The following is a 15970-nucleotide window of genomic DNA, read 5'->3' as shown; positions in this document are numbered from 1 at the left end:
CTCTTACAAAATGGCTGCATTTAACTTTGAATAAAGGCTACCGTGGTCCGCAGCTTTAACGTTGCAATATTCAATTTCTTAGACTTCAATTTCCAAGTCCTTTTCTTGCAATGAGAGCAAGAATAATCATTTGCTCTGCTTTTGCTTTAATAGTGAAACTAGGGGCATGATTGTTAACATGCTCCTCTTTACAACTCTTGGCTCTTTGGGAACCATATTGAATTCAAATCAACCACCTTATCCTAAATTTAAAATTCAGTAATTCTCGTCTTGTCATGTCATACAATCAACCACCTTACCTCATTTTTATTCATATAATATAAACTGTCACACAAAGCTGGCTCATAGTAAGCTTGGCCTAAAATACAAGCCAAATACATACAATCAGCTAACTAATAACTAATACAGGCAAAAAAAAAGAAAAAACTACTTCAATTGTTTGAAACATAATCATAGACCTGAGGTGGGATCCCAACTTCCACTGTTCCTTCCAGCATTTGTGTCACTTTCTTCATAGAGGGCCTGAGAATCGGATCCGGATTAATGCACCATAATCCCACCAAGGCCATTCGCTCAAACCTCTTGAAATCACTCAATACTTCAGGTTCATGTCCCACCACCATCTCCAGCTTCCGTGAAATCACACAATTTAGAACCCAATTTGAAAGAAGTAGATCATCCTTGCCACTCTCCTCTTCAACCCGGCTCCGTTCTATGTGCCTTCTAGCACAAATTATTTCAAGTAACATCACACCAAAACTGTAAACATCCACTTTGGCGGCTATAGGTGCCACCTTTAGCCATTCTGGTGCCATATATCCATATGTTCCTCTAGCATTAGTGTCAGTTCTGGTTTGCTGTTTATTCAAAAGCTTTGATAGCCCAAAATCTGCTATTTTTGCTGTATAATTGACATCAAGTAGCACATTATCAGGCTTGATGTCACAGTGTATGATCTGAGCCTCACATTCTTCATGCAAGTAATGTAAACCACTTGCTATTTCAAGTGCCATTTCTGACCTCTGAAGCCAAGTGGGTCTCTCCCCCTCCTTAAAAAGAAAATGTGATAATGTTCCATTTGGCATTAGCTCATAAACTAGAAGTGGTTGATCATTCTCAACGCAAAATCCCAACAGTCTTACCAGATTTCTATGATGCGTACAACCAATAACTTTGAGCTCTGTTATAAATTCCTTCTCACTTTTCTCAGTAGCTTTTGTTAGCTCCTTCACAGCAATATCAATCTTGGCATCCTCTAAAGTTAGACTACCACTGTAAACTGTTCCAGAAGCACCACGACCAAGGACCTTACTAAATCCATTTGTTGCTTCACGCAGCTCTTGGAATGTGAATTCTCGAAAGTTAATCCCAATGGTCTTTGCATTTGGTGACTGCTTTCTCTTCAATAGATGATAGTACAAGGCAAATACTCCAAACAGGAAAGCAAGAGAAGCACTTATCATAAGGCCAATCACCAAAAGAACCCGTGTATCAAAATTTTTCCTTTTCGTTGCAAGACTTGGCTCCTCACTCTTCTTCTTATTTGCTACCTTGATAAATGCCACACTACCTTTGGTGGAAGCACTCTTTCTTGCATTTAGCAGAGGCATCCTCTTCTTGAGACATTTAGAATCCACCCAGGAAGCAGCCAAGGTATAACAATCATCCATTAAAGCCTTCTTGCATCCCTCCACACTAACGTTTGTCACTTGACCCAAATCTCCATCATAGGAACCAGGTGGGAAATCAGCATCCTCAATGACCTTCATGCTAAAGCTCCTCATTGAAGAGACAGCACAATAGTTCAGCACGTTTTCCAGGTAGCATCCTTGAGACACATCGCTTGGATCTAACGGGAGATAGCCCGGTAAGCAACTGCAGCTCACTGTTTCATTATCCGATGAAGTGCACATGCCGTTTATGCCACATATAGAATTCGCGAAGCAAGGGTCGTTATTGACTCTCCACACCCTTTTCCATCCGCTGCCATTTCTTTTATGGTAAATATACTGTTGGAAATTGCCATGATATTCAACAGTTGCTCGGTGATAGTAGTCTTCGACTTGGCTTGAAATGTTCTTTGTTATAAGGAAGATTTCATCCATTGTGCCATTGACAAGGTACAAGGAAGCACTCTTATCAAAGACTAGGCTCACATTGTCAGCAAAGGTTTGTGTGGTCCAATAACCAGGATCAGAGAAATGATATGCAGAGAGCACCAAGTTTCCATCAATTTGCATTTCCAGCATGAAATTCCCGGTTGAGTAATTTGAACTTCCTTTTGCCTTGGAATAGAGCTTTTGGCCTTTAACTAGAGCTTGCCCCGGTAAGAGTGTGTCTGTTGAAGAATTAAAGCTCTGCCAAAGGACTCTTGAACTGTTCTCTCTCAAGACAAAGTTGCCATCATTTTCCATGGTCCCTAAACTTGCAGCAGCTTCATTATATATTTGTAGAGTACTACCATTACCATAAGTGAGCACAAGAGCTCCGGCATTAGTCAGTTGGATTGATGATCCTTTTTCTGCTGGGTGGTTACGGTTGGCTGACCAAACTAGTGTTTTCTCTGGAATTCTATCAAACCAAATCCCAACAAGGTAGAGGCCGTTTTGGAGAGCATAGAATCCAAATGCAAAATCACCAGAGAAGGACCGCAATGAAGCATTGGATCCAGCAGTAAAGCTAGAACCTAAGCTTATGTTGGGAGAAATTTGGGCATGTAAGCCACAGAAGTTCATAAATAGTATTAGAACAATTATCATTACAGCCATTGTTAAGTGCTGTGAAAATCCAAATAAGGATATGTAAATCACTTTAAGAGGAGCTTATGTAAAAATTTTCTAAAAAAGTCTTCTGGGGTATAATATTTTTTTTCTTCAAGTTTTTATGTTAAAACATTGTTTGTTGTAATTAGAGTAACATCATTTTCACTTAGATCATGACAGCACTTTTATCATGCACCTAGTCAAATAAATCATATCAGCAATTCTAAAAAATGCAATGTTCCTAGACTAATTACTTTGTTTGTTTCCTTTACCTTCAAACTATTTAGAGTCTTAGTTCATGACAAATGATGACCCACCACCACTCTTATGATGCCCTCAATCGTGCTTCACTTGGATTAACATCACTTTCACTTGGGTCATGACAACACTTTTATCATGAACCTAGCACAATAAACCATACCAGCAATTCTTAAAAATGTTGTATCCCTTGACTAATTACTTTGTTTGTTACCTTTACCTCCAAACTATATAAAGTCTTAGATGGCTCACAATTCATGACAAATGATGACCCACCACCACTCTTATGATGCCATCAATCGTGCTTCACTTGGGTCAACATCACTTTCACTTGTGTCATGACAGTACTTTTATCATGCACCTAGCACAATAAATCCTATCGACAATTTTGAAAAATGTTATGTCCCTAGACTAATTACTTTGTTTGTTACCTTTACCTTCAAACAATTTAGAGTCTTAGATGGTGCACAATTCATGACAAATGATGACCCACCACCACTCTTATGATGCCCTCAATTGTGCTTCACTTGGATCATGACAGCACTTTTATCATGCACCTAGTACAATAAATCATATCAGTAATTCTAAAAAATGCTATGTCCCTAGACTAATTACTTTGTTTGTTACCTTTACCTTCAAACAATTTAGAGTCTTAGATGGCGCACAATTCATGACAACTGATGACCCACCACCACTCTTACTATGCCATCAATCGTGCCTCGCTTGGGTCAACATCACTTTCACTTGGGTCATGACAGCACTTTTATCGTGCACCTAGCACAATAAATCATATCAGTAATTCTAAAAAACGCTGTCCCTAGACTAATTACTTTGTCTGTTACCTTTACATTCAAACTATTTAGAGCCTTTGATGGCGCACAATTTACGACAAATGATGACCCACCACTCTTATTATGCCATCAATCGTTCTTCACTTGGGTCACACTTCACAGAAATGCTGAGTTGTTTTTGTTTTTATTTTCTGTGGAATAAGATTACCTGACTACTAACACAAAACCAAAACCATGCACGTCCAAAATTTTGACTATTCACTAGACTTATATCATGCATGCCAAGCCAACTCACTAGCTACTCAAAGATCATATCGTACTAGCCAGACACTTCAAAGTTTGATTGAAAATTGACAGAAATCTAATTGAAGCGAGGTAACAATATGAGACATTGATATACAGAATAATTGTGTGTATCATATGCACATAAGTTGGCATTTTCTTCTGTTTCTTACTTTTCAGATCCTTCCTATCTTGGTTGTTACCCATTGATCTCTCTTGTTTGGTAACAATGGTTGTCACTAGAATTCTTCTTTGGGTTTTTACATTCATTCTCTCCTCACTTTGCTCATGCACTCAGATGAATGAAAGTACAATTAACTTGGGTTCCAGCATCAGTGCAGGATCCAATTCTTCATGGAAATCACCTTCTGGTGATTTTGCTTTTGGATTCTACCCTCTTGTCACCGGCAAGTACCTTGTTGGAATTTGGTTTGATAAGATCTCAGCCAAAACTCTAGTTTGGTCAGCAAATCGTGATGACTCAGCTCGTAAAGGATCCTCCATTGAGTTATCATTCACAGGCCAACTAATGCTGACACACTCAAATGGGACTGAAGTTGTGATATACAATGGCACATCAACAGATTCTGCTTCAATGCAAGATGATGGCAATTTTGTATTGCAAAATTCTTCCTCAGGAATCATCTGGCAGAGTTTCAATTTCCCTACAAACACTATTTTACTAGGCCAAGCTTTGGTGATGGGCCAGAAGCTCTATTCCAATGCCAATGACACAATTGACTACTCAATTGGCCGATACAAGTTGGAGATTCAAGAATCGGATGGGAATGTTCTACTGAAAGCGTTTCATTTTAGTGATCCTGCTTACTGGTACACTGCTACTGTTAACAATGGCAACGTGAGCCTAGTTTTCAACAAGACCACAGCTTTTTTGTATCCTATTTATGTAGAAAAAAAATTGGAGGCATACAATATGACAAGCGCGGCACCCACTCCTATTGAAGATTTCTACCACCGAGCAACTATCAACGACAAAGGAAATTTCCAACAGTTAGCTTTCTATAAAGGAAATGGTGCCAGCCAATGGGATGTTGTATGGGAGGCAATTAAAGAGCCTTGCACTGTGGATAATATTTGTGGGGTGTTTGGTTTTTGCACTTCACCTGATAATAAAGTAGTCAACTGCACATGCTTGCCTGGTTATTCACCTTTGGATCCAAACATTCCCTCCAAAGGGTGCTATCCAAAACTAGTGATTGATTTTTGTGCACCAAATTCTTCGAATTCACAATATACAACTGGAAGACTTGATGATGCCGATTTCCCAAACTCTGATTTCGCAAATTTGGCGAAAATTGAACAAACAGATGAGGATGGGTGCAGGGAGGAAGTGATGAATGACTGTTTCTGCGTGGCTGGCGTTTTTTACAGAGATTCTCATGTTTGTTACAAGAAGAGAATGCCATTGGTGAATGGCAGAAGAAGCAACCCCGCCACTAATAATATGGTGGCGTTTCTAAAAGTCCCTGTGGAGAATGACAATTTGGACCGTAAGGATAAAAAGGAATCTCCATCCAGTGCTGTTTTACTGGCAAGCTTTTTGTCATGTTCGATACTTGCTGTGCTCTTTGCAGCCATTGGCATTTATCAACACCCTTGGGCTCAGCGTCATATATGCGTTCAACTCCAGCCACCTCCAAAAAGAAAACCGGTAGAGATAAACTTGAAGGCATATTCATTTCAAGACTTGCAAGAAGCATCAAATGGTTTCAAGAATATGCTAGGCCAAGGTGCATTTGGTACTGTCTACAGTGGGGTTTTAACCTTAGAAGATGAAGAGGTTGAAGTAGCTGTTAAAAAGTTGGAGAAAGTGATTGAAAGAGGTGAGAAGGAATTCTTGACAGAAGTACAAGTAATAGGTTTGACACATCACAAGAATCTTGTGCGGTTGTTGGGTTATTGTAACGAGCATAATCACCGGCTTTTGGTTTATGAGCTAATGCAAAATGGGACTTTATCTAACTTCTTGTTTGGTGAAGGGGAAAGACCCAGCTGGGAAAGTAGAGCTCAAATTGCTCTTGGGATTGGAAGAGGTTTATTATATTTGCATGAAGAGTGTGACACCCAGATCATCCACTGCGACATAAAGCCACAAAATGTTCTTCTTGACAACAATAACACTGCTAAGATAGCCGATTTTGGCCTAGCAAAGCTGCTGATGCCAAATCAATCTCGAACAAACACCAATGTTAGAGGAACAATGGGATATATAGCACCAGAATGGCTCAAGAATGCACCTGTAACAGCCAAGGTGGATGTTTACAGCTTCGGGGTCATGTTGCTTGAGATTATCTATTGTAGAAAGCACATGGAGTTGCATCCAGCTGATGAATCAGCAGAGGTCGAGTACACAATTCTAACAGATTGGGTTTTGAGCTGTGTTAGAGATGGGAACTTAGAAGCCACTGTGAGTAATGATACTGAACTTTTGAGTGATTACAAGAGGTTTGAGAGGATGGCTATGGTAGGAGTATGGTGCATATGTTCTAATCCAACTCTACGACCATCAATGAAGAAGGTTGTTCAGATGTTAGAAGGAACTGTTGAAGTTGAAGTTCCTCCTCTGGCTGATGCACAAATATTTTAAGATAAATTTTGTTGTCCTCTATTTATGTTTCTAGTTTTGATTTGGATTGTGAACTACTTCAACTTGCTACGTGATTAATAAGAATTTTCTTTTTGCATACAGAACCTCTAATTATTGAAAGATCACCATGTAATTCTCTTTTTTTTTTTTTCTATTTTCTGATGAACTGAAAACTTCTATTAACAAAAGGCAAAAAGGACTCATAGAAAGAAAAGCAATTTGAGAAGAAAATCTTGATTTCTCTCTTAACTGATTAAAGATTAATTACATCCCTATCTAACACATCAATAAAATAGTCTATTTAACCAAGCAAATCACTCTGCACTTACCGTTGCACAGTGAGAACTAACTAACTAATTAACTGACTGTTCTACGAATTACAAACTGACACGTTAATAAGTGAGTCACGGGCTTCTCACACTTTGCTAACTAATGAAACAACTGACCTACAGGTTAGTATACATTAGGATCTAATATTGTCATTTAGACTGTAATACAAAATTTTGCAGAAACATTGCAGCCTCCATTCATCCTTTCTCATCTACTCTTTTCCAAAAGGAGTCAAAACCACAAGACATCAAAAGGGCCAGCCTCTTCCTGTATTATCCTGACAAGACCAAAACAAGCTTGACTCCCAGACATATATTCAGCTAGCTCCTGGGCAATGTTGTTTTTGTGAGGAGCAACATCATTTTGATAAAGTGAGATCAAAAATAAATATTTGCAGTATTACTTGCTCCTTGTTTAGATGTTCAGGAGTTCCATCTTTGTTGTACCACCACACCTCAGAGTTCGGTTGATACCTCTGCCTCTTCCATTTGTTGACAGTTAAATTAGTTGCAATTCACCATTTTAAAAAAGGGTATAGTTTCACACAAATCCGTCACAAAAAATAAATGCATATGGCTTACTTTTTCAAAAAATATTCAAATTTAGTAAGGTCATAGTTTTAAAACTAACATTCGTGGAGATGAAAATATAGTATCATTGTTGTAATTCGGTGGCATTATCTACTCTCTTTTATGAAAATAGCAAAGATTTGAATTTCCTTTCCATTTTTTTGTAACTACGGAATTATCCAAATATATTTTTGCTTAACATTGTGTATCATGCCAATTTCTCCTATTATTTTCTCTTCTGTTGGGTAAATATTTGTCTCTTTATTGTTTTGTGTTGCCATACCAATGCAAATGCTATGGCATAAATACAATTAGCCAATGACCTTTGTTAGGGTTATATTTTGTATGTGTTGGCATATCCAAGTCAAAAAATAAAATAAAAAATAAAATAATGTATTTGTTTCCCAATTTAAAGTGTCTAGAAAACTGATCAAGGAAATTTACTTAAAGACACGATCAAGCTAGTCAAAATTTTGCTCATTGTAAGTGTCTAATTTGTTGCCTCGATACATAGCTCAACTCTGGCCCATCTATCGAGGTCACTTATACCTCAGTACTAGAAGATCGATCAAGCTTCGTAATAACAAAATTTTCAATTCTATTTCTAATCATGTGGCAACCTTAGAATTTGTGCACTTAGTTTCTTGGACAACTTAAATAACATATTTAAAAGTCGTCATCACACAACACAGACACACCTCATAGACAAGTTGATACAATTTTTGTATTTTCTACTACAATCCTAATCAAATTCCATGGACTAACTATTCATGGAAAGCTCAATATTGCTTTATTATTTGTTTCGTGTGGCCATACATATCCAAATATTGTGGTGTAAATGTAATTAACCAATGGCCTTGAATTTTCTACTGTAATCCAAATCAAATTCCATGGACTAACAATTCATGGAAAACTCAGTGTTACTTTATTGTTTTGTAGTGGCCTTGTATTTTCTATTACAATCCTAATCAAATTCCATGGACTAACTATTCATGGAAAGCTCAATATTGTTTTATTATTTGTTTCGTGTGGTCATACTTTTCCAAATGTTGTGGTGTAAATGTAATTAACCAATGGCCTTGATATTTCTACTTCAATCCAAATCAAATTTCATGGACTAACAATTCATGGAAAACTCAGTGTTACTTTATTGTTTTGTAGCCGCCTTGTATTTTCTATTACAATCCTAATCAAATTCCATGGACTAACTATTCATGGAAAGCTCAATATTGTTTTATTGTTTTGTAGTGGCCTTGAATTTTTTACTACAATTCTAATCAAATTCCATGGACCAATGATAATTACTTAATATTACAATATTATCTTAGTTTTGGTAGACATTTTCCCATCTATTTGTGTTTAGTCCCGCATTTACACGTAATATGAGAGTTTGAAAGTTTTCTCAAAAATTTACTCATTACGTGTATTTTTCTCTTAGAGTATATTAAAACTAATTAGCTAATCATGTCGACATTAAGAAACTAAGAGTATCCAAGGGATGTGATCAATTAAGACATGACTAGTAAGTTACTCGTGCGATGCACGGATAATTTTGCAATATTATATGTAAAACTGTTTTGAATAATGTTGTACATAAATTATAAAGAAAAAGTAAATTAAATTAGAGTAAAAAAAACATATATATTTTGAAAGATTAAAAATTGGTTTAGTAGTTTTACTGCATATTTGTAGTCTTCTTAAAGTAAGATTTTTTTTAAAAAAATCATGAAACCAAAAATAAATGCAAAGGAGTAACGTGACCATGAAAATCAGCTAATTTATATTGTGTTCACATATTTCATACTATAAAATAAAAGTATACTCAACTCTCTGATTGTCTTCCACTCATTGATAGTGTGACATTAAAACATGGTGTGGGCAAGTGTATATGCACATGTCTTATGGATGATTTAAAATTAAACCATGGTAGAATATGACTTTACATTGCGCACCAAATATTCTCTTTACTTATATACCAAAAAAATATATATAACTAACCAAATTACCTAAACCTAAATCATATTTAAGCTCTTAATTTAAAAAGAAAAAAAGATTACCCATAGGGGTTTCGGTGTCTTAATGGTGGTGGGAGGCCAATATAACGGAGGTGGTGACTCCTCAGATTCCTCCTTCTCTCTTTTCAAATGTTTTGTTAGTCTCGTGGGTTCTAGTTAGCTCAACTAGTAAAGTTTCTGATGGTTGTATAAGAGATCTAGGGTTCAATCCCCGCCCACACCAAAAAACTGATTGGTGTCTTGGTCTGATGATAAAGAGCTATTATCAAGAGCAAACGTCATAGGTAGAAATTCTCTCAAAAAAAATGTTTTTTAAGTCTTAGATATTTTATTTTGGTAATATATAGTGAAATAGTGTCTTTTATTTAACAATCCACAATATTTTTGTGTCTGTCTATCTCTCTCTAAAGTCTTATTTTGTTAGTTATTACTATTAGTCCTTACTTTTTCTTTTTCTTTTTTAAATACTAAAACAGTGAATATGCTAAAAGACATGAAGAATAGTGAAAGGTGTGGTGTAAGCTTAGGCAATTAATGAGATAACAGTAAAATAAGATAATGTGAACATTTGGGTAACAATAAAAAATAAAAATAAAATAAAAGCTCAATGAAAGAGGTAAAAAAAGGCTAAATGCAAAATTAGAGTGCCACTTAGCAGAACCTCATGCACTCTCGCATGAGATCTCTGAGAGAGACATTTTGTAACAACTTTTATTCTACAATAATCCTCTAAAAAAACATTTTTTTACTCATTCCTTGAACTGAATAATTATAATGATTATGTGTGTACAATTTATAATTGTTGTTTTACTGCATATTTAAAGCCTTCTCAATGTAAGATTATTATTTTTAAATCATAAAACCAAAACTAAATGCAAAAGAGTAACAGGACCATGAAAATTAAATAATTTGTGTTATGTTCACATATTAAATACTATGAAATAAAAGTATGTCCAACTCTCTCACTGTCTTCCACTCATTGATAATGCGACATTAAAACATGGTATGGGCAAGTGTGTATGCACGTGTCTTATAGATGATTTAAAACCATGATAGAATATGGCTTTACATTGCGTACCAAATATTCTCTCTACTTATATACCCAAAACAAAAATTATCCAATCAAATTACCCAAACCTAAATTATATTTAATCCCCTAATTTAAAAAGAAAAAGGAAATACCCGTAGGGTTACGGCTTCTTAATGGTGGTGGAAGGCCAATATAACGAAGGTAGTGGCCTCTCAGATTTCTCTTTCTCTCTCTTTCAAATGTTTTGTCAATCTCAGGTCTTTTATAGTGAAACAATGCGTTTTGATTTTGTAGTGAAACAATGCGTTTTATTTAACAATCCACAATATTTTTGTATCTCTCTATCTCCCTCCAATGTCTTATCTGGTTAGTTATTACTATTAGTCCTTAATTATTATTTTTTCCTTTTTTTTAAATATTAAAATGGTAGGTATGCTAAAAAACATGAAAAAGAGAGAAATGTGTGATGTAAGCTTAGGCAATTAATGAGAGACTAATGAGATAACATAAATTAGTTAATCTAAACTTTTGGGTAACAGTAAAAAAATCTTAATAAAAGAGGTAAAAAAAATGCTAAATGCAAAATTAGAGGTCACTTGGCAAGATCTCATGTACTCCTGCATGAGATCTCTGCTTATATATATATGTATATATATATATATATATATATATATATATATATATGTATATATATATTGATGACTATTTATTTATGACTCCTAATCACTAATCAACATGAGTCTCAAAAAACTTTATGATAGGACTTTACCATACGTACAAAATAAGCATAGATTTTTTAAAAGGATATTGCTATTATGTTCATCCTTATAAAAATTTAAGCATAGATTAAATTTTCATTATTTTTGACAATTTTTCTTTGATTCCTTTATAATTTATATATTGTGTTAGTTTAAATGAAATTTTTCTCAAGCTTTCAGATGATGGACTTTAGATAAGATGTTCAACTTTTATACGCCAAGCATTGATTGTAAGCATTGATTGTAAGTCTTGTACATGGAACAAATAGAGATAAGAAATTAAGAATATGGTCCATTTTGGTTGGCCTTAGCTTGATTTGTCTAGACATCAATTTTCTTTCTTGCCAAAAGTCCGACTTATTTTAGGTGGAAGTTTCCTTGACTATTACTAGTATACAAAATTTCAGGATCATTAAATTGGAATAGGTCCCTTACTAACCTAACCAAGTTCAATAGGATGAAATTTCTTCCCATCTACACTAAACGTTGTGTACACTACAAAATTTTCTGCATCTCATAATGATACGTTGTTGATAGGTGTCATCCAAGTCCAACATGATTGAGAGTTGTAATTGAAACTATGGCCCAAAAGCTTTACTATTCAATACTTTGCGAGAAAATTTAAAACACTCATTTGATATAACAGGAGACTATGGAATTTGATAATGAATACACTGAGGTTTGTTTTAGAAGTTGCAAAATTGTTTTAGGTACTAAAAACTCTAGTTTGATTAGTTGGCAAGTCATGTTCTTTAATTCTGAAAAGTACACAATGGGAAACTTTTATATTCATATAATAAATGTTTTGGAGAGAAAATTGTTAGTTTCCTCATCCCATTGGGACCCCCTATTTATACAAAGACAAAATGGTTCAATATTCCTAAATGTGACTTAGTTTCATGGAATTTTTGTGCAATTGTGCCTAGATTTCTTTTAAAATTTAATTATAATTTTAAACTCTAATTTGGTGATTTTTAAATGATTTTTGTGTTTTGATTTTGATTTTGAAGGTAGGGCTATTAAAGAAATTTGTACTTTCAGATTAGCAATTACAGATGGCTAATGTTGCATTGTCATTTGTGGTTTTGGTATGAATAAGCGGCATGTTGTTTTGGCGACTAATTGACCAAAACAATTAACCATATTAAAAGGAATTAGCAACTTTTTCTTTTTTCTTTACCAATTGTGGTATGTATATGTCTTTTTCACATATGCTCAAGTGAAGTACCCATTAGGATTTCCCTTAATTATGATAAACATATTAATTTTTTTTAAAGGAAGTTCTATATTTATTAAATGAGATATATATATATATATATATATATATATATATATATATATATATATATAACGGTCAAGGGCCATGTAACTGAATTGGCACCTCCCCATACACAAAGTGTTTGGGGTTTAAGGGAGAGAATGTTCAAATTGCAGGAGTCAGTGAAAAAAGGTTCAAGTTGCGGGATTAGCAAAATATTGTAATTATTTCTAAAAATTAAAAAAAAAAAAAAAAAGATATAGAGGTATATATTGTTTTCCTTGAGCTAAAGTAGTTGTGATGAAAGTGTGGAGTGGATGGTTTTTTTTTTTTTTTTTAGTCCTTGAGATATGTGTTGTTTTTATAGATGATTTAAAACCATGGTAGAATATGGCTTTACATTGCATACCAAATATTCTCTCTACTTATATATCCAAAACAAAAATTATCCAACCAAATTACCCAAACCTAAATTATATTCAATTCCCTAATTCAAAATTAAAAAAATACCCGTTGGTGGGAAGCCAATATAACAGAGGTAGTGGCCCCTCAGATTTCTTTTTCTCTCTCTTTCAAATGTTTTGTCAGTCTTAGGTCTTTTATAGTGAAACAATGCGTTTTATTTAACAATCCACAACATTTTTGTGTCTCTCTATCTCCTTCCAAGGCTTTATCTGGTTAGTTATTACTATTAGTCCTTAATTATTATTTTTTTTGTTTTTTTTTTTAAATATTAAAATGGTGGGTATTCTAAAAGACATGAAAAAGAGAGAAATGTGTGATGTAAGCTTAGGCAATTAATGAGAGACTAATGAGATAACAATAAAATAAGTTAATCTAAACTTTTGGGTAACAGTAAAAAAATCTTAATGAAACAGGTAAAAAAATGCTAAATGCAAAATTAGAGCGTCACTTGGCAAGATCTCATGCACTCCCGCATGAGATCTCTGCTTATATATATTGATGATTATTTATTTATAACTCTTAATCACTAATCAACATGAGTCTCAAAAAACTTTGTGATAAGACTTTACCATACGTACAAAATAAGTATAGATTTTTTATATGGATATTGCTATTGTTTTCATCCTTATAACAATTTAAGCATAGATTAAATTTTTATTATTTTTGACAATTTTTCTTTCATTCCTTTATAATTTATATACTGTGTTGGTTTAAATGAAATTTTTCTCAAGTTTTCAGCGGATGAACTTTAGATAAGATGTTCAACTTTTATACGTCAAGCATTGATTGTAAGTCTTGTACATGGAACAAATAGAGATAAGAATCTAAAAATATGGTCCATTTTGGTTGACCTTAAATTGATTTGTCTAGACATCAATTTTCTCTCTTGCCAAAAGTCCGACTTATTTTAGGTGGAAGTTTCCTTGATTATCACTTGTATACAAAATTCAAGGATCATTAAATTGGAATAGGTCCGTTACTAACCTAACCAATTTCAATAGGATGAAATTTCTTCCCATCCACACTAAACGTTGTGTACACTACAAATTTTTTCTGCATCTCATAATGATACGTTGTTGATAGGTGTCATCCAAGTCCAACATGATTGAGAGTTGTAATTGAAACTATGGCCCAGAAGCTTTACTATTCAATACTTTGCGATAAAAACTAAACACTTATTTGATGTAACAGGAGACTATGGAATTTGACATTGTACACTCTGGGGTTCGTTCTTGATGTTGTGAAATTGCTGTAGGTACAACTCTAGTTTGATTAGTTCGCAAGTCATGTTCTTTAATCGTGAAAAGTATACAATGGAAAGCTTTTATACTCCTATAATAAATGTTTTGGAGAGAAAATTGTTAGCCTCCTCATCCCATTGGGACCCCTATTTATACAAAGGAAAAAGAGTCCAATATTACTAAGTGTGACTTAGTTTCATGGAATTTTTGTGCAATTGTGCCTAAATTTCTTTTAAAAATTTAATTATAATTTTAAACTCTAATTTGGTGGTTTTTATATGATTTTTGTGTTTTGATTTTGATTCAGTAAAGACATATTAGCCAAAAGAAACGAAGATAGAGCTATTAAAGAAACTACTGTTTAACCCGCGCAATGCGCGGGGTCATTTTATAAATTAGAAAACAATCAACTTAAAATAGGGAAGGGGGTGGATGGTTAGTTGTTCAGATAATGATGTTAATTTGTAGGTATTCTTCTAAAACATAGACATAACTTAGCATCAACACATGATCTAGAGTAAATGTTAATTGAATCTCATAAGTACTAACTAATTGGTTCAAGGCTTTTTTATACCATCCTTATCAAGGATTAATAAATTAATAAGTCTTAAACTATCGAAATCTTGCAAATGTCTACAAAGCAATTGGTTTTACAGAAGATACGCTCACTCTGTTTGTTGGGAAAGGTCCTTAAAAGATATTCCTTCAATAATTTAAAAATATAAATATTAAAAAAAAAAAAAGGGGGTTGCAATGTTTGGTTGCTAAGAGAATTAATCATAAATTCAGAATTTTGTTGCTAATATGCCAAATTCATGACACATTAGTGTCTAGATTGGCATATCAATCAAATTGGTTCATTTTGCAAACTTTAAAGATTACTATTACTTATGAAGCACTACTAATTAATACCACGTTTATGTCCCTTCTTCAACCTGGATTTTTGCCCAAAATATGAAGTTTGGACCATTCATTCAATTCAACACACAATTTTCCGCAAGCCATAAATGTTGTATCCTTGGGCATTGACTCGGGTGGTATAGAGGTAGATAAATATGCTTTGTTTATTAGCAATGTGATATCATTTTTTAGTTTCTTGATCTTCTTGAGGAATTTTTTTTGTTAAGTACGTTGATGAACTGTATTCTGGGAGAAATAAGATTCAGTTAAGCTTGTTGGACTTGTGTTTATGCGACTTTTCTATTGTCCAAGTAAAACCATCCATGTAGGAATGCTAAAGGATTAGATTGGGTTGTACCAACCAAATATTTAATATGCTCTACCATTTCTCTAAATGATCATCCTTGTTATAAGGCCTTGGCTGGAAACAAAAAGAGAAGGCCACTTACAAAGCTGGCTGCCATTGCAATATTTGTCCACCGTTACTGGTCATCTCGATTATTCAAAATTTTCGTGAATTGTAAAAGATTCCAAGCATATTCAATATTTTGAAGATTGTGTACAAAGTTTTTGACAATGTAAAATTTGGTTTTAGCCCTTGTGCATGTTTTAGATGTTGGTTGTTGATGCTAAAGTGAGTGATTGAAGAGGAATGATAAAAATTCCATACTCTTACTTGCAAAGAAGGCCTTGGATAAAATAT

General features: G+C 34.1%; 2 protein-coding genes across 2 annotated transcripts; one reads left to right on the top strand and one right to left on the bottom strand.

Moving 5' to 3' along the window:
- Window positions 1-281: 281 nt before the first annotated feature.
- LOC142625562 (G-type lectin S-receptor-like serine/threonine-protein kinase LECRK4) lies at window positions 282-2768 on the bottom strand. Its single transcript, XM_075799192.1, has one exon. It carries the CDS (start codon window positions 2766-2768, stop codon window positions 432-434), a length of 2337 nt encoding a protein of 778 aa, XP_075655307.1. The 3' UTR covers window positions 282-431.
- A 1379-nt stretch (window positions 2769-4147) lies between these two features.
- Window positions 4148-6795, top strand: LOC142625561 (G-type lectin S-receptor-like serine/threonine-protein kinase LECRK2). The gene has a single exon (XM_075799191.1). It carries the CDS (start codon window positions 4323-4325, stop codon window positions 6699-6701), a length of 2379 nt encoding a protein of 792 aa, XP_075655306.1. The 5' UTR covers window positions 4148-4322; the 3' UTR covers window positions 6702-6795.
- Window positions 6796-15970: the final 9175 nt, after the last annotated feature.

Source organism: Castanea sativa, chromosome 2, assembly GCF_040712315.1.
Source record: "Castanea sativa cultivar Marrone di Chiusa Pesio chromosome 2, ASM4071231v1".
Lineage (NCBI taxonomy): Eukaryota > Viridiplantae > Streptophyta > Magnoliopsida > Fagales > Fagaceae > Castanea > Castanea sativa.
The sequence above is the reverse complement of the archived record's forward strand: the minus strand, read 5'-3'. Positions and strand labels throughout refer to the sequence as shown.

Excerpts from the sequence above, each read along its gene's own strand:
- LOC142625562 (XM_075799192.1), bottom strand. The coding sequence starts at position 2,768 with ATGGCTGTAATGATAATTGTTCTAATACTATTTATGAACTTCTGTGGC.
- LOC142625561 (XM_075799191.1), top strand. The coding sequence starts at position 4,323 with ATGGTTGTCACTAGAATTCTTCTTTGGGTTTTTACATTCATTCTCTCC.